This window comes from Peromyscus leucopus, chromosome 5 (assembly GCF_004664715.2).
Source record: "Peromyscus leucopus breed LL Stock chromosome 5, UCI_PerLeu_2.1, whole genome shotgun sequence".
NCBI lineage: Eukaryota > Metazoa > Chordata > Mammalia > Rodentia > Cricetidae > Peromyscus > Peromyscus leucopus.
In genome coordinates this window covers 89,882,887-89,907,543 of record NC_051067.1, presented here as the reverse complement: position 1 = coordinate 89,907,543, position 24,657 = coordinate 89,882,887, and the positions used below count along the sequence as shown (strand labels likewise).

Sequence of the window (24,657 nt, the reverse complement as noted above, 5' to 3'; positions counted from 1 at the left end):
TGGAAATGCAAAGTTAATTAAAAAAAAATTTACAACTGTATAAACCTGGTGCTCAATTAGCACTGCACCTGTATCTGGTACTTTTCTCATTGTTTTAATGAAGGATTTAAGAGCTTGTGGGACTCATGGTTTGAAGGTAAAATCTGTCATGAAAGGAAGGCCCAGCAGGCCATGCCATGTCCATGTCATGCCATGAGAAGCAGAGAGATAAACGCTGGTGCTCAGCTCACTTTCTCCTTCATATCCAGTCTAGAACCATCAGCAGACAGGAAGCGGAGAACAATGGACGCTGGTGCTCAGCTCACTTTTCCCTTTCTATTCAGTATGAGACCCCAGCCCAGGGGATGGTGCTGCCTACATTCAAGGTAGGTATTCCCTCCTCTCTTAAACCCTTCTGGAAATCTATCTATCTATCTATCTATCTATCTATCTATCTATCTATCTATCTATCTTGTGCTGTCATTACTTATTTGTTTCTTGGCTCTTTTGGGGGGCCCACCACCCAGCTCCCAAATAAATTACACACAGACACTTACTCTTAATTACAAAAGTCCTGCCTTAGCTTGGCTTGTTGCTAGCCAGCTTTACTTAAATTATCCCATCTAGCTTTTACCTTTGGGCTTTTACCTTTCTCTATTTCTGTATACCTTTCATTATTTCTTACTCCATGTCTGGCTGTGTAGCTGGGTGGCTGGCCCCTGATGTCCTCCTTTTCCTGCTCTTGCTCTTCTTCTCTTTCTCTCAGATTTCTCCATTTCTTCTCTCTGCCTGCCAGCCCTGCCTATCCTTTCTCCTGCCTTGCCATTGGCCATTCAGTTCTTTATTAAACCATCAGGTGTTTTAGACAGGCACAGTAACACAGCTTCGTAGAGTTAAACAAATGTAACATAAACAAAAGTAACACACCTCAAAATAATATTCCCCAACAACTACTCATGCTCTTTTCTCTGCTTTGCATGTTCTTTTGTCTCCCTTGCTCTGTCTGATCACTCATCCATTGGGTCTTGTTGCTTTCTCTGAGAAAGCTGTCCCGAGCTGAGTCCCAAGTCTGAGTTTAACACTCCTGTCCACAACCATAGTGCCCTGTGATCACTATTAAATACCTGTCAGCATCCAGGGATGCAACTGCCTCTGTATGTGTCTAATTTACACTGAAGTTTCCAGAGGGGACCCAGAGGTAACCAGGGTTGTGTCTCCAGCCAGTGGAGATGGCTACAGCACAGACTTAACCTCAGCAGAAAAGCCACACCTGTCACCTGACACCAGGGAATTGGAGGCACCTTGGAGCAGCATCTAACAATCTAATAGAGGCAATGTTCTTGAGAAACACTGAACACTCCTCCCACACACTGAGATCTGAGTTAAACCTCACCACTGGATGTTGTTGAGGCCTTGAAGAGGTCTGCTAACTAAATCTGATTTGTAAACCCCAAAGTACAGGAAGAAGTTGAGACAGAAAGTGCTGTAGCAGGCCTTTTCTTCAGGCCGATATCTTTTCTTTGGGCCACCATCTTACAAAAAAAATGATACAGAGACTTATTATTAATTATGAAAGCTTGGCCTATAGCTTAAGCTTGGCCTAGTAGCTCTTATAACTCAAATTAACCCATTTCTATTCATCTACATGTTGCCATGTGACTCATGACTTTTAACTCTCCTCCTGTATGTCATGCTCCCTCTGGGTTCAGCTGGCAACTCTCCCTTTTTCCCAGACATCTCTCTGTCCAGGAGTCCCACATATACCTCCTCCTGCCTTGCTATTGGCCATTCAGCTCTTTACTAAACCAATGAGAAGGTGCCTTGGCAAAGACACATCTTCACAGTGTACAAAAAGATTATGCCACCACCAAGTGTAAATGAGAGTGAGCCTGTACTGGCACTCCTAATTGTAACCGTGGTCTTGCCCCTGCCATGTGGCTTACAGACATCTGCTTAGAAGAACCACAGTTCCTGGTCTCATTGATGTCAGCTTGGCCCATGGTTTGCTTCGGCCAACAGACCGGGAGCTGTAAAGGCATTCTTCTCATAGGTTGTTTTTCATTACCTTCCACAACAAGAGCAGCATATGCCAAAGTGCGGGAGGGAGCCCTACCTCCTAACTTCTGGGCCCACAACCGTCAGACCCTTGGGCTAAGCTGTGGAGGCGAGCACCAGCAAAGGGACTTGGCTAACTCCAGAATGCCTGCTTGTGGCGGGGTCAGTGGATCCTGTCACCATGGGGATGCAAGCTCAGTCACACCAGAGGAGCCTAGCCACACATGGTGACATGTTTGTACTCCAAAAACTCAGGGGACTGAGGTAGGAGTTAAGGGAGCTGAAGGGACCATGTAAGCTAAACATTGAGACACCATCTCCAAAACTGAAAGCAGGAACAGACAAGGACCCTGGCTGTAGTACACTAGTACAGCATCTCCTAAGCAGGCTTGAGATTGAGTTCATCCCAGCATCAAGCAAGAACACTGAAGAAGATAACGATGTTATGCCGGCAGAGAAGTGCATGCCTCTAATCCTAGTAGTTGGGAAATAGGGGAGCCAGAAAGGCCAGGAGTTCCAGGGCAGCTGCCTAATGGGTTTGAGCCTGTCAAAACTGCAAAGAAGCAAAGAATAATCTCATTTTTCCATTTAATATCCTGGTTTTAAATTGAGCTATACTTCTGCATCAGTCAGGGTTCTTTAGAATCACAGAACTTAGAGAATGGTCTTCTGTATATTCTGGAATTCTGAAGACGCAGGCTCCAATGTCAGCGAGGGAATGATGTGCTGGCAAGGTGAGGGCGAGCAGGTGAAAAGAACCAACCTTCCTTCTTCCACTGTCCTTACACAGGCTGCCCGCAGAAGGGGTGTGTCTCCCCACCTCAAGGTCTGGATTAGAGGTGTGTGTCATCCAACCTCAAGATCCTGATGGAAGGCATCTTGTCTTCCTGCCTCAAGATCCGATCACAAGTGTGCCCTCCATTTCTGCATTGCTGTTCATTCCAGATGTGGACAAGTTGACAGGCAAGTATAGCCATCATAACCTCTGAACAACAACAAATAACCTTTGATGAAATCCACACAGCTGCAGGTGGCGACAAATAAGGACCACGCTGCAGTCTCTTGTCCATTCCTGGCTTTCTCGAGTCTAAAGAGTATTATCTGCCCCAACTCTCTAACAGGGTCATTTTGAGCATCATATATGAATGACTTTGTGTTTCCTTATGTTTAAAAAAGCATGCAAAGGAAGAAAACAAATCCAGGAGGTAGAGCATTCTGACTAGCAGCCTGGGCATGCTGAAGGAACAGTCACAAGGAGGCCATTATCACCAACCACCGTCTCAACTTTCCTGTACCGTTTTCCTTGGCCCTCCATGTAAAACAAACAAACAAACAAAAAATGTTCTCCCTGGCAGATGTGACCAGCATGGAACCGCCCTCAGAAATCATCCCAAGCAGGTGTAGTTGGGAGATATTAGCAGGCAGAAAAGAATGGCCAAAACGTCCACTGATCCAAGCTACTTTCCTCCTTTCCAACATAGCTTCATGTTTATCCATGTCATTGCAGGGACTCTCCCAACAGCACTGAGAGGAAAGTAGCCAAGCACGCACGGAACCAACAAACCTATGGGATTGCTAGTAGACTGAACGCTCAAACACCTTTGGTTTAACTCTTAGGCCCTGACTCAAAATTCTAAAATTACAGTTGTGTTTACCTGACACATTCGAGTGATGGAATTCAGAGGCAGGCTCTGATGATACTCCTGAACAATGATGGCTGGGAAGGACAGTTGTAAGGTAATGTTTTTTCCAGTTGCATTTTTCACATTTCTTTTCTATTACGCAAATCAGCCGCTAGAGGTCCCCATGTGGCTCCATTTCCACACTCCCTTCTGTGACTCTGAGGCTGACATCCAATTCCCATCCTGAGAAGTCACCAGGTTTTGCATTTTTTCCATCCGGGTAGGACAGGGCAACGAGTTCGCCTGAAGGAACGCATTTCTGTGTTAGCTCAAGATCAGTTCCTGCTCCGGAGCCGAGGAAGAGCTGACTAGTCTTCCAAAGACCTTCAAAGCAGCCCTTGCTCTCCTGTGTCCTGAGCAGGGGAGGGTGGCTGCCTGGGATTTGTATGGGCTGTGTTCCTGCTTTCTGTTAGCCTGGATCTCCTTAGCGTTTCACACCCTTCCTTATAACCTGCTTTACTTCGGGGCTTGGCGTTTGCCTGTTTTTGCTTTCTACTGTTTACTTTTGTTATTTGGGTGCATTTTAAAGGAAACTGCTTCTACAGCCACATCGACACTGGAGTTCAATTTGAATTCTAGTTTCCTGAAAATTTTTTCCTGTCTCATGTCTTTTTCATGACTGTTTGAATTGTCACAAATTTGAAAGCTTTTTAATTCTCAAGAGCACCAATTCATACATAAGAAGTCATTTTCTTAATGAACCATATGGACTTCCACATTAGAAACATTCGCATTCTACAGCAGTCTGGCACCCGCCCTGACCTCGCCGCTTATCTTTTTGTCCAACTGAGCGGTTCCTGCAGCTACCTTGCCATGCCCACTTCATTTACATAAAGTAAATTTAACACAGCCGGCAATTCTTTGAAATGAAGATTTTAATTACACACATCCTCTCCGTTAGGCAGCCCTCTGGTTATCTTTATTAACAGACACTAAATAACTTTGCATCGTTTAAATGCTCTCCAATGTGTATCAACTGATAGAGGCCCGGGGAAGGTGGACCTGAGAGATACCGGCAAGTAGGCAGGGCCAGGGAATAACGTTTAGCCTTCCTGGCTGAGCTAAATGACACTCTCAATATGCAGGAGACTGTAACGGTGAGGCATCAACATCAGGTGAGTGAGTATTTTCAGTTTGATGATGTTTCATTTACTAAACCATGAATTGCGTTAATTTACTAAACCATGAATTGCGTTAATTTTGGTTTACTTACCTAACTGAGCAAATGAATTGAGTAGTTTGTTAATAGTCTCATGGGTGGGTTTTACTAGGATTCAGCTGGCAATGAGAGCCAAAGACAAGGGTGCCCACCATTTGGGGCACAGTCTGAATCACAGTCTCCCAGTATAAGAAATTTGCTTCGATTCTAAGCCTAGACAGAATTAAAAAGAATTGTATCAAGTACAAGTAATATCTTTATATAAATAAACATGTTACTTTGTTTGGGCTATGAAGAGACTTATTCCCAAGCCAAAGTTAGTAGTGAAGGTTAAGGTAGATTTGTGGCCTTTCTTTTTCAAAAGTAGTATATCCAGTTTCTCCTGCTGAAAAGAGACAAGCTGTGAGTGAGCATGAACTCTGAAACCGTGAAGGGTTTCTCTTTGTGGAACTGTTACTACAAAACTAAAAACTAAACAAACAAACAGAAAACCTTTTTAATTGGGTTAGGTGTTCTATGAATCTAAACTAGTGTGTTCATTAAAATAAAGTCCATGTATTATTAAATTCCTTCAAAGTAGCTTTATTTTTTGGCCTCCTTCTGGGGATATTTTAAGCAATGTTATCTCAAGCACAGTGATTCTGTGTTAGAAATGCAAGGGCCCAGAAGGCATAGGAGGAGCAGGCAGCTGTATGAAGCAGAGTTTGCCCGTGGGCATAGCTGTGATCTGGGTCTGAGTGAGCAGAAAGGCGCAGAGCTTTCTGTGGGATGCAGGGGTGGGATCCAGACTCCCCTGCAGATGGAATGAAGCAGGAGTTAAGAACATGGTGCAAGGGACAGCAAAACTGGGATCAAATCTAAAAGTCTGGAAAACACTGAGGCAAATCATAGTCCCTCGCTTGGCTTCATCTGGAAAATGTGGGCAATGTCGGTACCTGTCTCATAGTAACAGCAGAAGAGCTAAGAGAAGTGCTAATACAATGTACTCATTCCAGCACCCAAAAGAAGGCAAAAATCTGTTTATTGTATATTAAGAATCACCATCATAGTAAGTATCGATAAGTACCACTAAATAGGTGCTAGCTATGATGATCATGACAGACTGGAGAACAAAGCTGAATATATGGCTGAGTAGTACTCCATAGCATCTGTTTATCACATGCTGATGGCCTTAGGCTGCTTCCACATCCTAGAGCACACGAAAAGAGCTGCAGTAAGCATGACATGTGGGTATCTCTGGTGAGCTTATTCCATGTCCTTTCAATACACACCACTAATAGAACAGCTATGTAATACGTTTGGGGCAACTCCATACTGTGTTCACAGTGACTGCAGCAATCCATGTCCCTACCAACTCCTTATAAGAGTTACATTTACTCCAAGTCCTCAACACTTGTTTTGGGTATTTGGGGGGGGGGTTGTTTGTTTGTTTGTTTCTTTTTTAAAGAATACCTATTCCAACTAGCATGGGGGTACATACCTTTAATCCCAGCACTCAGGGTAGATCTCTGTGAGTTCAAGCCAGTCTGGTCTACACAGCACATTGTAAGCCAGTCAGGGTTTAACAGTGTGACCCTGTGTCAAAGCAAGAAGCTGGCAAGACCGCTCCATGATCCAGAGCCCTTGTAGCTCTTGCAGAGGACCTGAGTTCTGTTCCCAGCACCCACTCAGCAGCTCACAGCTGTCTGTAGCTCCCCTCCTAGGGAATCTGGCCTCATCTGGCCTCCACCAGCACTGTGCACACACAAGGTGCATGTGCATACATGCCAGAAAACACTCACACCTATGACATAAAAATCAGTAAATCTGTTTTCAGTAGCTGTTCCTGCTGGAGTGAGGTGGCAATTCCCTGGTGGGGTCTAGGGCTCCTCCACACACCTGTGGCCTCCTCAGTTTTTTTCAGGAAGAATCTGTTCAGATTATTTCCCTATTTTTGAGGACTTCTCCATGTTTTTAAATATTGGAGTTCTTGGTGTGTTCTGCATAGTAACCTTCTACCAGATGAATAGTTAACAAATTCTGTGCCGTTCTGTAAGCTGTAGGAAACACATTTTAAATGACTTGTCCACCTTTTCCTTTCAGGCCATTCTCTTACAACTGCCCTCTTTACATCTTCAACTGCAGGTTACCAAGAAGAACATTTGACATCATTGCCAGACTTAGGTAGAACCCATGTTTTTACATAACACATTTCCATGGTTAAGAGCACTTGTTGCTCTTGTGGAGGACCTGGGTTCAATTCCCAGCACCCACATGGCAGCTCACAACTGTCTATAACTCTAGTTCTACAGGATCCTGATGCCACTTCTGGCTTCCACAGGCACCAGGTACATAAAGGTGCAAAACACACATGCAAGAAAATCCTCACACCCATTAAATAAAATGATAAGTCTTTTTTTAGTAACCGTTCAAGCTGGGGTGAGATGTCAGCCCTTGTGGGCTGTGGGAGGCTCACTTGAACTAACTTTCCTGTCTGTATGCAGACTCTCTTCATGTGTCACCTGCTCCCCTGATACCTTCAACTGAACACTACCAAAGAGAGCATCTAGTTTCGTTGCCAGCATCAGGTAGGCTCTGGGTTTTTATATAATGGGTTTCTAGCCGTTGGAATCTTATCTGAGTCTTCAGTAAGGTGTATCTGCAACATCTTCTGGTGTCAACAAACTGACACTAAAACATTGACCAGAAACATCCCACAGTTGCCTCTGGGGGTAGGCTCACAAATTTCTTTCTCTTGGCTTTTTCCTAAGCAGAAATGTTTCTGCAAAGAGAATCAATCATCTCATGCACTGAAGAAATATTTAAAGGGTTTAGAAAAGCAAAATGAACGAACACAATCCCTGCTTCTTAGAAAGTCTTTGTCAGCAAACAGTGCTTTCCGGTCAATGGAGGAAGACACACATCGCTGTTCACTGCTTTGTGGTTAATAAAATTTGTGGAAGGGTTCATGGTGAAACTGATTCTCAAAGGATACAGTAGAGGAAAGAGCAAGAAGTCACAGTGAATGCATGACACAAACCATTGGCAACAGTTTCTCATCTTAGTCTTTCCATAGTGAAATGGGAATTCATTCCCAAGTCCCAAACTGCCACACCTTCTATAACTAAGAGTATCAGAAAAGCAGCTGTAATAGAACCTCAGACCACACAACTGCTTGAAGACTTTTACCATATCCTTAGAATGAGGTAGTGTTCTGGCCAATGCCTAATTCAGAGCTGTGAATGGCCCTGAAGCATTGCCCATTTTTCCTTCAGTTTTCTTGCCCCATGCTGACCTCGGACGTAGGTCTGGCGAGGGAGTTCTTAACCCTCATGTTCTCTATAGACATCTCCTGAGATCTTTACATCAGGCTTGAGTTCAGCAACTGGCTGAGCTTCCTCTAAGGAGGTATAGAACAAAGACACTGTTCAATCTAAGCAATGAACTTGACAGAATACAGAAAAGCAAACCACTCAATGCAGGGAAGAAGAATCTGGTGCTTGGAAGTGTGTGTAAATATAAGTAAAAGAGGTTCTGCTTAGCTGTGTTTCCTCCAGTCCAGGTTAAAAGTGAGATCTATTTTGAGTAACATTTAGCCTTTGTCCTACCCCCGCCTCAACAAGGACCTCAGTTTGTCAATATTTCCAAGCAGTTTCCATGCAGGTAGTATTCACACATGCTCAGTGCTGTTAGGAACCACTTGGAATTTCGTATCTAAGACTACAAAAATATACAGTCAGACAGAGTAAGTAAGGCCTCTACTTCAAGAAACCATCTCAAAAAAAGGTTGGCTTCTATTGCTTCTGGTTAATGGGGTTATGATGTATATTCAAACATCGCGTGTATTTGTTTCCATTATTCTACAAGTTCTTTGCAAAAAGTATTTTATTTGCAGATGAAAGAAACAGGAATTCAAAATGTTTTGAAAATTTACCTCTAGCCAGTGAATGGAGAATTAGTGTGTAAATCTAGACACTATGTGGTTATACTGTAGTATCCTCATACTAAACCAATGTCCCATGCCCCCAAGAAATAAAGTTATCTCATTTTTTTTTATCAACATGAAATATGCTTGAGATAATGTTCACCATTTTTGCTGTCTTAAGTGTTCGGTTTGCCCAGAATGATGTATATTCATCACCACTGTCTGCTTTCAGAATATCTTCGTTATTCCAAAAAGCAATCTTAGGTCCATTACCAGTCACTCCCTCCTCCTGTGCCCACAGTACCACAGCAACTACTAATTCTCTTTCTACTGCTATGGATTTATTTATTTTGCATATTTCAAATAAATAGATTCATACAACCGGTGGCATTTGTGAGGCTTGTTTCTCTTAGGATAACATGTTTATCTGTGCATATTGGGGCATGAAGTATTCATTTCTTTTTATGGCTGGAAGTTATCCCATTGAATGAATGAATTAGTCATTCACTGACAGAAAATTAATAGCAATGTGTGTATTTGAGCTCTTGTGAATTGGGCTGTTATGACTATTCATATGCTAATTTGGGGGAGGACACCCATGTAAATATTCACAGAGGTCAAATTATGGAGTCATAGATACTGCACTTTGTTTGCTGAGTCGACCCCAGACTTTCCTCACAGGACCTACACTATTTACTTTTCTCCCACCAGAGTGTAAAGATTCTAGTTTCTCCAGATCTTTGCTCACACTTGTAATTTCCACCATTTGAATTGCTGATGGTCCTTGACTTATCCTGGGGTAATGTCCCCAAACTATAGTGAAAAAAATGAACCTGATACACCTAATCTACTAAATCTCACAGCTTAGACCAGCCTCCCTTAAGTGTGTTTAGAATGCTTGTGTTAGCCTACAGTTGAGCAAAATCATCAAACAAAAGCCTGCTTAATGTACAATGTTGAAGGTCTAGGATAGTATTGAAGACCTCTAAAAGGAAAGATGCTTCGATGTATTTGACTTTTTTTGGTAATCAACATGGAAAGTCTTAAGCCAACCCACTCTACTTTGGCAAACTTCCATGTAGCCATGCTAGCAGGTATGGCATGGAGTTCCATGGTGTTTCTGGTTTGCATTTCCATAGTGACTAATGATGCCGAGTAACTTTTACCATAACTGTTGGCATTTTAATTTCATATATTCTTTGGGGGGAAATGTCTATTGAAATGTTTAAAATGTCTAAATTTTTGTTGTATAGTTGTAAGAACTCTTTGTATATTCTAGATGTCATCTTATCAGATACATGACTTGAAAATATTTTCTTCCATACTAGAATCATCTTCTTACCTTTTCAATGTATTTTTATGGACTCTATTTCCTATTTTGTTGCTTTTGTTTATGGTGTCATATCTGAAGAACCATTTTTCCAAACTCAAGGTTATAAAATATATCTCTATATTTTCTTCCAAGAGTAGTTTTACAGTTTTACCTTTTATACATCAGTGTATGTGTATATATATATATTCTATATGATAGTTTGATGTATATACATATGATATATATATCTTCAATAAATTTTGAGTTAATATTCTTGTGTGACATGAAGAAAAAGTTCTTTACCTTTTTGCATGTAAATATAGCAGTTATTGAAAATATTGCTTTTTTCCATTGAATGGCCTCCACACTCCTTTGAAAATTAGTCATAGATAAAAATTAACTTCTGGATTCTCAATCCTATCATGTAAATATAGCAGTTATTGAAAATATTGCTTTTTTCCATTGAATGGCCTCCACACTCCTTTGAAAATTAATCAGAGATATAAATTAACTTCTGGATTCTCAATCCTATCCCACTGATCTTTATGTTCATCACTAGAGCAACACACCTTTCCAAACACTGGAATTTTTGTTTGTTTGTTTGTTTGTTTGTTTGTTTTCTGTTTTTTTCATCATGAATTTTGAACTCAGGAAGTTTGAATCTTTAGACTGTGTCCTTGGACACTGCTTCACTGCCTTGGCTATTTGGATCTATTCATTCCATGTGTATTTTAGGATCAGCCTTTCCATTCTGTTAAAACACTGTACACACACATTCATTTAATGTGGTCAGTGATGGTGTGATATATACACTAGTCATAATCTCATTTTATACTAACAAAAGTTGCAAATAACTGGTCAAAGTGTTCCTAGTCCTCAGTTGAATTCATTTGCCTTCAGGTAACTCAACTCCAGTCTACATGCTGAGTGGACAACTGTTGTCCACTCTCTTTGTGGCTCTCTTTGTCACACAGAATGATATTCCAGGCTTGGCTCTTCCTCTTACAATTGTGTTTTCTTTTTTATAAGGAGAAGGCTTCAGTGAAGGTTCACAGTCTGTCTTCTCCTGTAATGACAGCAATTAAGCTGCCTCCAAAGCCATGAGACAGTCATAATTTCTTACTCTTTTGTAACATGGATATTTTTTAATCTGAGAGTAACTCTTTGATGTGGCCAGTCACATCATGATTATATTCAATACTTAAAATGGAAGAAATTAAATAAAAATACAAAACAAAATGAATACAACTATTTATTTGAGGTCACCAGGACAATGGATTATAACACTGAAATCTATAGCTTACTAGAAAAAAATACTGTAGAAGTTCACCTTCCCTCCTGAACTATTTTTTGAGTGCAGATCTCAAAATCCTTCTGTCATGCATTGGAACAATGTACCTACAAAATGAGTGGGACCTTGCATGGGAATGTTAGCAGACATGACTGCAAAGTATATGTTCATTTATTTATGAGTAATCAGAAGTAAATTAGAAGTATAATTAATCATTTGTTATTGCAAGTATTTTGGATTTTTTTTTTTTTGGTCTGTCACAATTGAAGAACCCTGTTAAAATTTAGTATCATATTTATGTCGATTTCTCCTTTGGTTCACAGTCCTTGTCCCTGTGTTTAGGAGCTACAATGTCCCGTATTTACCGAAGTGTCATTCGGTAATGTACCTTTTATGAAAATAACCCTCCTCATCCCTTTTTAAGTACAGGTGCTTGCTTAACCTCCTGAGTTTGATGCTCAGAATCCACATAGTAGAAGATAACCAACTCCCACAAGCTGTCTTTTGCCTTCCACACACACACTGTGGTACACTGATGCCCACACATGCATGCACACATATAAATAAGTAGATGAACAATCAAATAATGTAAAATATGTAAGAAGTATGACATATATACACATTTATTTGTTCTTATCCTCTCTTATATATGGGAAGCCATACAGCCTATTTGCTCATTTTTCCATTGGTTACCTATATGTCTTAATGGATCCTATATGAGATGGATAAAGTTGTACTGAGCCAAATGGCCAATGGTTTATAGGGAGCATGAATAAACCTCAGGTGTCTCATGGGCTATTGATGCCCTCAGTTTGGTGGCAGTAAAGTATTCAGAGGAGACAATGAGGCAGACCCACCCAAAATGTAACAGGAACATCATGGGTCACTAGTGCAGGCATACACTATCTTCTGCATGATGGGATCGTCTGGGGTGGGGGGGTCTAAGAACCCTGATAATTGGGTTCTATAGCCAAAGAGGCCAATTAGACAAATATGGGGCCCAGAAAACTATACATAGCCTGTGGATTTTGTACAATCTACAGCTTATGGCCTTTATATTTGTAAGTGCTTAGGAAAACAAAAGAATAGCATTTGAGGACACGTGAATGTCATATGACTTGAGCTTCTTCTGCCCATCAGCGCTGACAGCACAGCCATGTCCTCAATGTGCTTTGTTTCTACACTGTCTCTGCCTGCTTTTGCACAAGAACAATTTAAACCGACAGGTCTTCGCTGAAGGCAATGTTAAGGAGTGATAAGGACTCTCTGTAAGGAGGGGTGGCTTGTATACAAGAGGACTGCTTATCCAGAAAGGTCTTGGCCACAAGGAGGGGTTCCCTCATGTGCCTCTCCAGGCATGGCCTCTTTATCTACCTCCTCCTGGATGCTATTGACAGTGGTTGTCACCTATCAGAACCTTAGTGTGGGGTAACGTCCACATTCACCAGCAGCCGTGTTGTGTGGGACCTGCCTGTCCCTGGATCCTTTCCCTCCACTGCCAACCCACCTCTCCATTCCTTTCCTCTCATGATCTATGAGGCACCTGTAGTTCCCTCAACTTGTAATGGTGTCTCAAATTCTAGACCGTCTGTGACATTGGTTCTGTACCTTTGCCCATGCAGTCTAAGTCTGGTGAAATCCAAAATCAAAAATGACTTTCTGAGAGATGTAACCAGAGGTATAGTCATTTCAGAGCTGAGGAAACCAAGCCACACTCATCCTGTCTCTGTGTCTGTGTTGTAAGGATGTTCTGGAGCTGCCACCAAGGGGCACGGGGTGAAATTGTCTTCTACTGCGTTCTTCATGGTGCACCCAGTCACTGCATGTTCTTTCTCTTTCCCAACTTCTGTCTTACACAGGTACTTCTGTCACACCATTTGACATGTCCCCCAGTGACCCGTCTGTCACTCCTGAGATCCCTGTCTTCACAGCACAAAATGACACAGGTTTGTTCTATTTTCACCTACTCTACATTGTGATGCGGATTTCCTCAGTGGGATTCCGCTGGTGACCATAGGGAAACTGACCAACACTGAGAAATGCCAGCTAGGCTGCTCAGGGCCTTTCAGAGGCTTTGGAATAGCACACAGGAATAACACTGTGAATCAAAGGAACTGAAACCAGGAAAGCACCCAAATGATAAATATGACCCAGAAATTGGGTGGGGGGACAAATAAAGGAACCAAGAGCGAAGGCCTCAGAGAGTCTGGAGCAAACCAAACTAGCTCACCTGGGCTGGCCCTGTTTCCCTACAGACCTTGAATGAATTGTCTTGAGGGACCTCCATGCCATTAATCTTAAAAGGAAGCCAGTCATACTTGCCCTACAGTGTTTCTCCACAGATTAAATAGGAGGTCAGTCAGGATGCAGGTCCGGAGCCAGGTGGATCCCCAAGCCTACAAGCTGATAACCATAAGCTCAGCTGGGTGTGGGGATGAGTGTGAGCCTGTGGTGCGGTTGCGTATGCGATCTCTCTCTCTCTCTCTCTCTCCTCTCTCTCTCTCTGTCTCTGTGTGTGTGTGTGTGTGTTGTGTGTGTGTCTGTCTGTCTGTCTGTCTGTCTGTCTGTCTAGTTTTCTAAAAGGAAGAAAGTAGATAGGATGTGTGTTTGTGCATGTGTGTGTGTGTGTGTGTGTGTGTGTGTGTGTGTGTCTGCCTGTCTGTCTAGTTTTTTAAAAGGAAGAAGGTAGATAGATGGTCTGTGTGTGTCTATCTGTCTATATGTCTGTATGTCTAGTTTTCTAGAAAGAAGAACATAAATGGGGTGTGTGTGTGTGTGTGTGTGTGTGTGTGTGTGTGTAGTTTTCTAAAAGGAAGAGGGTAGATAGGATGTGTGCGTGCATGCACACACATGCACATGCGTGTGTGTGTGTGTGTGTGTGTGTGTGTGTGTGTCTGTCTGTCTGTCTGTCTGTCTAGTTTTATAGAAGGAAGAAGGCAGATGGTCTTCTGTGGACTTAGAGATGGGCTTAGAGAAGGCACTCCACATTTAAAATAGAGCCTCAGAAAGACTCAGATGGCTTCAGGATCATAAGTGAGTTGGAATTGTTGAGAAGTATCTACTGAAATAAATGGAAGCAATAGGTTTCAGAAGCCAAGGGAGAAAAATTAGGCCAAGTGCTTAGAACTGCTTTTTGGGCTCATGGATCCAATTAACAATCTTACTAGAGAGTAACTTCAGCATGAAGCCAACAAGAAGACGTCAACTGGAAAACACGTAGAGCCCCTGGAAGACACACAGTGCTACACGACATGCATTCTATAAAGGACAGCTTGGTGGGACAGGGCACTATTTATTTTCATGCATCAGTTAACAGTCTAACAACAACCCAGAGACATAAAAATTATAATTCTCATTTTCTCTGAAAAAATTGTAAAGCACAGAGAAAATAAGTAACTTGCTTAAGTAATAGACATCCTGTGGTTGAACCCAAAGCCTATATGCTTAGCCCCAAAAAGAGAGACAAAAAGCTTTGATGAATCTTTATTTTTGGATAGAACTCTCAGTCCTAGAGAGCAGCAAAATATATCCAAATTCTTGGCCATATGAAACCATGTCATATGAGACAATTATTTGTAATAAAAACAGGAGACTTCGGCTGTGATAGTGTGAGGACTTCATTGGTGAAAGGCCAGGAGAGAAAAAACTCTGTGGTGTGGACTGGTGGGGGAAGACAGATTCTATTAGGGCTTTGAGGAAACTTCCAGAAACCTTAACAGATGGGAAATCTGTTGGAACCACTGCCAAATGTTCAAATGAGACACAGTAAGCGTTCAGATTCAGACACTGGCCGAGCCATAAATCCAGAAGATCGATAGCCATGTAAGCCTCTTTAGGCTGGAACAGAGAATAGAGTGTGTGGAGTGTTGGCTAAGAGTCTCTACTGTCTCACTTTTTCACGATTCCACACCCTAATGAAGTCATCAGGTGTCCCTTTAAATATTTCCTCACACCCTTCCCCTCAGTTAATGAGCTGGTTGGCAAGTTTCTCACCCGAGAATATGTGTTGGGTAGTAAAAATCCACATTGAAATGACTAGAGGTAAGAATGACATGTTTCCTTACAATGTATTAGTTACTTTTCTGCTGCTAAAACAAAGCACCATGACCAAAAGCAACTCATGGAAAAAAGAGTTATTTTGGCTTATGATTCCAGGGGTGAGTCCATGTGGTGGAAGGCATGGAGAAATCACACCTGCAACTGCAAATTCAAAGCAGAGAAATCCATTAGGAAGTGAGGCAAGGCTGTAACTTCCACAGTCTGTCACCAGCGCCATTCTTCCTCCATCTAGGCTGCACCACCCCATAACCACAGCAGAGTTCCATCAACTAAAAGTCAAATGTTCAAACACTCACTTGAACCAACACAAATACTTTAGAGTTGAAAAGTGACCAAAAAAATGGTTAAGAATAAGAAATCCTTTTAGCACTGGACAACCAGTTGGTATGTTCTTCCCTCGGGAAGGACAGTCCTCCCATTCCCAGCATTCCTCAGTCACCTATAGTTCTCTGAAAACATATACAAGTAGAATTATAAAGGCTGAACAGGTTATATTTAGGAATTTATATGTATATACATATACATATGTGCATGCAATAACAATTTTTTATAAAAGAGGCCATAAATTTGAAGGGCAGTGGGGAAGGGCCCATGGGAGATTTTGGAGAGAGAAAAGGGAAAGGAGAAATATAATAAATTATAATCTCAAAAAGAAAAAAGGAAATCTGTAGGCAGAGCTTTTCTGTATCTTGGCAGCCACTCCCAAATAACCACACAGAGACTAATTAATTGTAAGTGCTCAACCGATAGCTTAGGCTTGCCACTCTAGCTCTTACAATGGAAATTAACCCACTTCTATTCATCTATGTGCTGCCCGAGGCTCCTTTACCTCATCTATGAACTTCCATGTTGTTTCTTCTGTGCCTGGCTCACGATTCCTCTCACTCCACCCTTCTTCCTCCCAGCATTCTCTCTACCCCGAAAACCCTGCCTAGCTATTGGCCAATCAGGTTTTTGTTAGCAATGAAAGCAACACATTTTCACAGTGTACAGAAGGATTATTCCACAGCAGAAATCCTCTTGTTTTAAAACATTTTTTTTTTTTTGTAAAGACATATGCTACTTATTATTCTGACTTACTTTGAAAACATTATTTTTCAGGACTGAAAAGATATGACCATCCTTTTTCCGAGCCAGGTATGTTGGTGTGCATTAATGAAATGACAACCATTCCATTTTTAAATTGTAGTGTTTTCATTTCATATGCCGAAGAAGTGACAGGGTCTATGCCATTGTGAATATATGCCATTAACGTCAGTGACCAAAACAAACAGTCCTGATTTTAAAGGAAGAACTTTTTTCTTTTAAATTTTGGAAGTAGCAATACATGATCTGGTCTTTTGTTTCTGTCAGCAAGTGTGCAGGAAGTGGACCATAACAAGAAAATGCTTAGAACCCAAGTGACCTGGAGAATAGTTCTAATTCTGCTCTCCTGTGGTCTGACTGGGTACCTCAGCCTCATTCAACTGGATTTACTCATTTGTAAGCTGTTTATGCTACTTCCCTTCCAAACCTGTGATTCTGTGATCCATTCCATACCCTTGGATACATGAAAACATTGTTTTCTCTCATAATGTTCAAACCATCAGAGAGTTTGTGGCTTTTTCCAATCAATGCCAAATGCATAAAGTTCCAGGTGCCCACAAGGTTACTATCAAAATCCAAAGTTTTTAAAGATTAAATGTGGATGAAACTATGAAGTATTGATGCATTTTCTGTGAGCAGGCAAGGTTATAATACCCTGTTTGGTTTTCCAAATGACACAGTGGATTCTTCACTTTCTTCCTTTTTATCTCCCATAGTGACAATAGCCATTGTTTTGGGGGTGATCGCTGGCATCGTTGGAACTATCCTTCTCTTTTATTACTTAATCAGCCTAGTAACCAAGGTAAGAGTTCACTGTCCATCGTGATTTAAGTACCAGTGTGAACAACTTTGGGCAGCATAGTCTTCTGAGTACAACTGGAACACAAAGAGAAGCAAAATTTTGTAAAGCTCCATCCTTTTTAACTGGACACCTAAAACACGGAATCCTCAACTCTACCGTTTTTTTGCATTTGCCAAATTTAAGGTGACTTCTGCATATAAATCTTTTGAGCTAGTCAAATTTCTACTTGTATTTAATTTGTGAATAAAATATTTAAGACAATATATCATACTTAGATACATTTAAAACTTCTACTTATTTCCTTTCTTAAGATTGATATTGTGTGTGCGTGTGTGTGTGTGTGTGTGTGTGTGTGTGTGTGTGTGTGTGTGTGTGTTTACATGAGTTTGGGTGTACCATGTCAATGCAATTGCCTCCAGCATCCAGAAATGATCAGATCTCCTGGAACTGGTTGTAACCAGCCCTGTGGGTACTGGCACAAAACCTGGGTCTTCTGTAAGATCAGTCACTGCTCCTCCTAACCACTGAGCAGTCTCTCCAGACCCACTTCTACTTATTTCTATTCTAGCTGTTTCTGAAATAAATTATTCAAAATTCACCCATTAGTTTTCACCATATGAATTTTTAATCATTAAAGCTATTTTTAAAGACATATATAAGACTATACTTTCAGGAATTATTTCTATAATTTGTTAAATACATATTCAACAGCTTTCTAGAGTATATAGGTTTCTACCTAAGATATTTGAGACACAAACCTTGTACATTTGTGATACTGTCCCTGGATCTATAGTGCTATGTCCTATATCCCAAGCACCAAGTCATATAAAACTGACAGCTTTTGAGATCCTGTTACAACAATTAAAATTGAGATCCCGTTACAACAAAACAAAACAGAATTTATAAAATTGACAACTGGGCATTTAGCATCTTCTATTTTTAATCTCTCCCTGATTGCTCCACAATAACAATGATCTGTCTGTATCGTATTGATAAAGTTAGAGGGAGACCACACTATGGTAGCAGGGCCATCACACTAAAAATGACAGGAAATCTACACCATCTCTTTGCTTGGATCTTCAGCCACTTTTATAGGCAATTTCCACAATCAGTCAGTTCTATCACTAATTCTCATTATTCAGTGTAAATATGTCTTCCTAGTCAACACTTTGTCAGTCAAGGTTACACATTTCATTATTTATTAGTAATTTGGCTGTATATTAAATTTATGGGTGCTTGCTTGTTATCTGAGATATGCCGGATATGAGATGACTCCTTCATCTCAAGTCTATACGTTGTAGAAAAGTCATCTTCTCAGAAAATATGTGAAAATGAAATTGTCTCTTAGCTAATGTTCAAACCCTGAAATGTTCAGTTGGCAAAATTCATAGAATATTCTCTCTTTATACACAGAAGAATTTGGATCTGGACAACATGACTCTGGAAATGTACTTTCTTCATTTTTATTCTTATTTCCACATTTGCTATTTGCAGAGAATATGGCAAAGTCACTCTATAGGATAGTATGACCCCTGTTGAATTGAAATACTATTTAGAAATTTGGATATAGATTTAAATCAGTGAGCTGGGCATGGTGACCCACACCTTTAACCCCAACACTTGGGAGGCAGAGGCAGGTGGATCTCTAAGTTTGAGACCAGCTTGGTCTACAGAGGGAGTTCTAGTAGGACAGCCAGAGTTACACATAGTGAGATCCTGTTACAACAAAACAAAACAGAATTTAAATCAATGTTCTTATGTATCTATGAGATAGAGACTTTTCCCAAGAGAATAAGACTATATAACTTTCGACCAAAAGTAAAGGAGTTTAGAAAAAAATGATTTTGTTTGAGGGACTTTTATTTGATTTAGACAATGGTGGTGATAGTTTTTTGGGTTTTGTTCCTAGAAAAGTTCAGTTGACATACACCCTCCCAAGAGCGAAGACACAGATGTGCATCTAAGTTCTATTGAACAGGTTAGTGGTATTGTCTCTATGCATTGCAGAAAAGTCATTTTCTGAAAATGAAATTCTCTCTTAGGTAATGTTCAAACCCTGAAATGTTCATTTGGTGTTTGGAGAAAGGAATGGATTAGTGAATTCCATCTTTCTGAATCATGGGGAAGCAAACTAACTGGATTCACCAATGCTAATTTTTTTTTTAATTGAGATTTGCTCATAGCTTAAAGAGAGTCTCTCCTAGGTGGAGGGTTTTTCTTTTCTTTTCTTTTTTTAAAGTAAAACAAATTCTGTAAGTGAAAGAAAAAAATAAACACTCTTTTAGTGTACTCCTTAGTTCCCAACCAGCAAAGCAATACCTGTGGGAGACCCAAGCATGGTTAGGATGTGATGCTCTAACTATAGAGGCAGCCAGCTTCCAAACCACACCACACCCCTTGGCTTACAACCTTGAGGAGTTGCCCTTTTCTTCTGCCAGCACACAGAGTGGCAATTGTGGATTGGAGGGTAGCCTGGGCTATGGAGCAAGAGTCTACCTGGGATGCACCTGCCTGTGAGCTCGCATCAGCACTTTAGACTCCTATCACTCCCTGGGGCCCAGCCTCCAGCAGCAGCGCAGGGCTCAAAGGGAATCCATGGAGTTGGCACTTACTATGACTTTTTTATATGAGGGGGTTAGAGAAAAAGACACTCACACATTCTCTTGATGGTTTCCTTCAGACCTTTTGTTTATTTTTCTTTCATATTCTCAATTCTTTATTTTCCTGGTGATTTCCTTCTCTCATCCTTGATGTTTTCCTTCTAACTCTATCTTTATTCTTGATGTTTTTCTTCTAATTCTATCTAACTCTGGATTTTTTCCTTCTAACTCTTTCTAACTCTGGATGTTTTCCTTCTAACTCTGGATGTTTTCCTTCTAATTCTTTCTAAATCTGTCTTTATTCTTTCCCTTACAGCTTATATACCCCAGCAAAATCTTCCAGGCAATATAAAAATTACTATATGGTTACATTCTATTTTCCAAGTGAATGGTTATAATGAATGCAGGTAAAAACATGTTTTTCATCTCCCTTACATGATTAAAACAAAGTCATCCCAAGAACCCACATACATTTACGTCAAAGAAACTTATTGTAGATTAACAGAGTGTAAGCAAGCAGGGCATTTTTTTCTACCCATTTTTTTTTTCCTGGCAGGCTGCATATTGTGGTTACAAAAAAAAAGAATCAATTACTTTATTACTTATTTTGAAAGGTAATCTAATAAGGAATCTTAAAGGAATCACAAACCTAAATTTTTATACATGAAAAACAATCAGTAAGCTCTCCTTTAAATCCTTAGGGTGCATACCCACTCATCAACAATTTTTTATATCAGGAGATTGAGGGCAGAAATGGGTATAAAGAAATAATCATCACCTTTGGTCATCAACCAATCCAACCAAGAAAGGCACATCAGCTAATGATAACTGGGCTTCTTTGTTCTTGTTTCCTGACTTTTAAAGAGTTCCACATTCAACTATGTGCCTTTCTGAAACTTTAGATTGTCTTCTTGGGTTTTTCACCTCAAAGCTATTTAACAAAAACATCTTAGTCTAACTTTAAGTTATTTTCAAAGCTTTGTTTCAGTTATGATGCACTCCAAAACCTGTGAACATATCTGCCAACATTAAGGTTTAAAGAATTTAAGCTGTCTGGGCTACTGGGATTCAGTTGTTTTTCTTAATCATTAACCTAAGCCACAGTCTATATGACTCCTCAATAGAAACTTACGTGGTACAGCTGTATGACACTTTGTTTTTGTATTTTTAATCATCAAAACTCTATTTAAACTAACAATATTATTATCAATTAGATAGTACAGCTTAGGAAGAAATCATCTTCATAATAATCCACAAGTAAAAAAAAAAATGCCCAGTCTACTGGGATGTTTCCATGAGATAAACACACTACATCACAGGCAGTGGGGATCTCCCCACACCCATTCACACCATGCCAGATACCAGAGAAAGATGGCAGCAGCAAACATGTAAAAGCCCAGCAGAAGCAAAAGACATTCTGGAGTCTGTGGTCTTGGGGCCTTTCCTATCTGAGATTCACCCTCAGGGATTTTCCTCCTGGTGGGCTGATGCCTGAACTTCAATTGCCACCTGTTGCTCCTCTGACATGGCCACCCCACCGGCAGACTCCATTCCTAAACGGCCTCCTTGTACCCCTGCAGCAAGTCTGGGCCCCTGCATTTATTTTCATACTCGGGTTCTAAGTTGGTACACACATGCAAGATTTCAGGGATGTTTTGTTCATCCCGAAGAATATTGCCCCAGGGTCATTGTTTGTTTAAAGAAAATGTATTACCAACCTTAAAGGTAGGAAATAAGCCAAGTACAGTGTCACACGCCTTTAATCCCTCACCCTTGGAGGCAGACTCAAGTGAATCTCTGTTCATTTCAAGGCCAGCCTAGTCTACATAGTGAATTCCAGGACAGCCAGGTCTATGCAGAGAGACCTTGTCTCAAAGACAAAAGCAATACTGGGAAATATTTACATCTTAAAAACAAAGTGCAAGGATTCCCTCTGTAAGAAAAATGTAAACTTTAACAATCCCTGGGGCAGGGAAAAGGGAGAGAGGTGGGAGGTGGTAGGGGAGGAGGGCCAAGGGGGGCCTTCATGCCAGTAAGAAAACAATTCAGAGTATCTGAGTGAGTGCTGAATGGTCCTGCTACAGTTTGTCTGTGTGCACAGTCTTGGTATCACTCCACTCATACAGTTCTCAGGAAATTGTGCCTGAAGCATCAACCTAAGAAGTATGTATTGGGGGAGACGTCAGTTGAGAACAGTGAATTAGAATGCTCAAAATCAACTGAAGCTTTTCCCATAATTATTAACACTATTTCCCATAATCATAACACGTGAACCAAATTTTAGGCTCACTGTTTTCCCATATCAGTGTAGATTAAATTTTTCAGGGTATAGTTGTGAGTGAAATGAGTTAAGAGTTCAAACATCCCACAAGAGATGTGAGAAAACACGAAAATCATTAAAATTCTTTAGTCCTTACTTTACGGAATACTGTCCCAAATTGATGCTGAAGCTGAAGGTTTAAAAGGCCAGGATGCTCTGTGGTCTCTGTAGAAACCAGGAATCTTCAGGGATGAGCAAGGCAGACAGTGCTTACCTTCCTTGTACTTGGTCATGACGTGGGCGTGGTGGGAAATTAGAGTATGTGAATTTTAGTCAACTGCCCATGGTGGCTTCCTGACATGACCCTACCAGCCTCATGTACCCTACCAGGCTCACTGGGCATATTTGAGATACCATCCTGTGGTATCAAACACAAGAAGATTAGGAAATGCTGTCGGGACAAATGCCCTCAGGTCCCTTTTGTTATATTCTTGAGACACGACATGACCTACGTGCAACCTTCCAGTCAAGAAGGTAGGGCTATGGGGTACACTGAGGGAGCTGGCTGAGTGCCTTTCCTCTAAGCAGTCAGAGGAGTGCAGCAGCAAGCTTCTGTGCAGGTTCTTCATAAAGGACATTATTCCTAAGAAAGACCTTGAAGACTGGGAGCCTGCCTACAATTTGACCATGTGTATGTAAATCAACTCACTTCGTTACTGTTGTGGCTCTAGGCCCTGCCGCTCCCCACTTTCTGTGGTTTCTCATCTCTGGAGAAGGGAGGAGTAGAACTGAGTTTGTTTCTCACCTGGGATTTCTAAAATAGGTCTTCAAAAGGAAAAACTTTGTGCCTTTCTAAAACAAACAAACAAACCCTCCAATAGAGCTAAACAAAGGCTATTTTATAACAATTACCTTCAAAGACTGCTCCAAGAATGTAGCATCCTGGCATTTATTGGATGCAACGATCTCATGTTGTTTCATATCTAACGGTGTCCTGTATGACTGTTTTGTACCCGCCCCATCCTTCTACAGAGCGTTGTTCAAGAAGAGCCTGCCGATGTTTGAAAAACCTCAAAGAAAACACAAGACTTCAGTCAATGGAAAAAGTAATACAAGAATCAGACATCTCAGTAAATTATGTACCGTCCTGAGCTGTACTGTTATAAGAGAAAATGTCACCATTTGAAGCTTCACGATGGGGGGCGGCGGGGGAGGGACACCTCTTTTCATTAGTAACTGAAGATGACGAACAAGTTTCCTTTACACTTGATTTCGTGTTGGTAAAAATTTTTGTAACTACTTCACTAGAAATTTTGCTCCAAAATTTCAATTGAGTTTATATGCTGTCCATTAAGACTGACTTATTTGACTGTGTTATATTTTGTTCATAATGTTATCATTGAAAGGTTTATAGTATCTCTGTGAAATCCAAGTTCCTTTATCATTCTAACTGCTGAATTCAGCTTCACTGTTTTAAATAAACTAAAAGGCCGGCAAGTCCTACCCCTGTCCTTCCTTGCCAGACAGGCAACACACAGTTCCATGTTAGCGGTGTGGGTGCTTTTCCCACACTAATAAAGCTCATATTCAGAAATGCCAGAAACATAAATGCATGCAAGGACACACATCTATTATTTGATATGTAAGTCAACACAAAAGTAGTGGATATTTTGAACAGTGAGTTGCTTTTGAATGATTCAAAGTAATTTGTCTGACAGTGTTGGATTGACTCCTTCAGAGTTCAGACTAATGTTGCAAAAAGATGTTTAAAGACCAGAGTACCCTAAGGATGAAAATAATCACAGACCCATCCTTGCAATAGAAATCAGAAAGTAACTACAGCAATGTGTATAAATATGAGGTGCAGGTGAAAACTTTAATGGGTAATCTGAGTTCCCAACAAACTTCTTGAATTCATCCAGTGAAAGTTTCCCTTATTAATAAAACTTCAGGAAATGAATTATCAAAAAGAACTTTCTAGATAGAAGTGACTAAGGAACTTTGTGACTAGACTTGACACTGTACTCCTTTATAGCAAAACTTAAAATAATCAATGTTTTTATTAAAGAGGACTTGAATTTGGGAGGGGTGGGGAGGTAGAGGTGGATCTAGGAGTGGCAGGGGGGGTAAGAGATGAATATGTTCAAAATACATTATATGAAATTCTCAAAGAATTAATAAAAATACCTTTTAAAAATCAAAATAAAACAAGACCTGTGACTATCTATTTCCAAGTTGACAAGATTCCATATGGCTTTACCTTGTTTTCTGATAACTAAGTAAACAGCTACAATACATATTTAGTCTTAGAAATTTAAATCTACTTTTAATAAATTTTTAAAGAATCTACTTGCCTGTTCAGAGGATGTTGTATGCTTGTCACCTTTTTAAAATAAAGAATGGAAATAAGAGAATATTTGTTGATATATATTTTAAGTAGATTTAAGAATATTATTCAGTTATTATAG

At 40.5% G+C, this 24,657-nt stretch overlaps 1 protein-coding gene across 2 annotated transcripts; it reads left to right on the top strand.

Moving 5' to 3' along the window:
• The first annotated feature begins 4,722 nt into the window (after nt 1-4,722).
• Gypa (glycophorin A (MNS blood group)) lies at nt 4,723-23,692 on the top strand. 2 transcript variants are annotated; one of them, XM_028881758.2, is made up of 7 exons: nt 4,725-4,831; nt 7,359-7,442; nt 13,242-13,328; nt 16,543-16,578; nt 17,244-17,329; nt 19,239-19,307; nt 23,222-23,692. In XM_028881758.2, exons 3-7 carry the CDS (start codon nt 13,265-13,267, stop codon nt 23,252-23,254), a joined length of 288 nt encoding a protein of 95 aa, XP_028737591.1. In that variant the 5' UTR covers nt 4,725-4,831; nt 7,359-7,442; nt 13,242-13,264; the 3' UTR covers nt 23,255-23,692. The 2 variants fall into 2 exon arrangements, with proteins under 2 accessions (XP_037062041.1, XP_028737591.1); XM_037206146.1 differs by lacking the exon at nt 7,359-7,442 and having other exon boundaries at nt 4,723-4,831.
• Nucleotides 23,693-24,657: the final 965 nt, after the last annotated feature.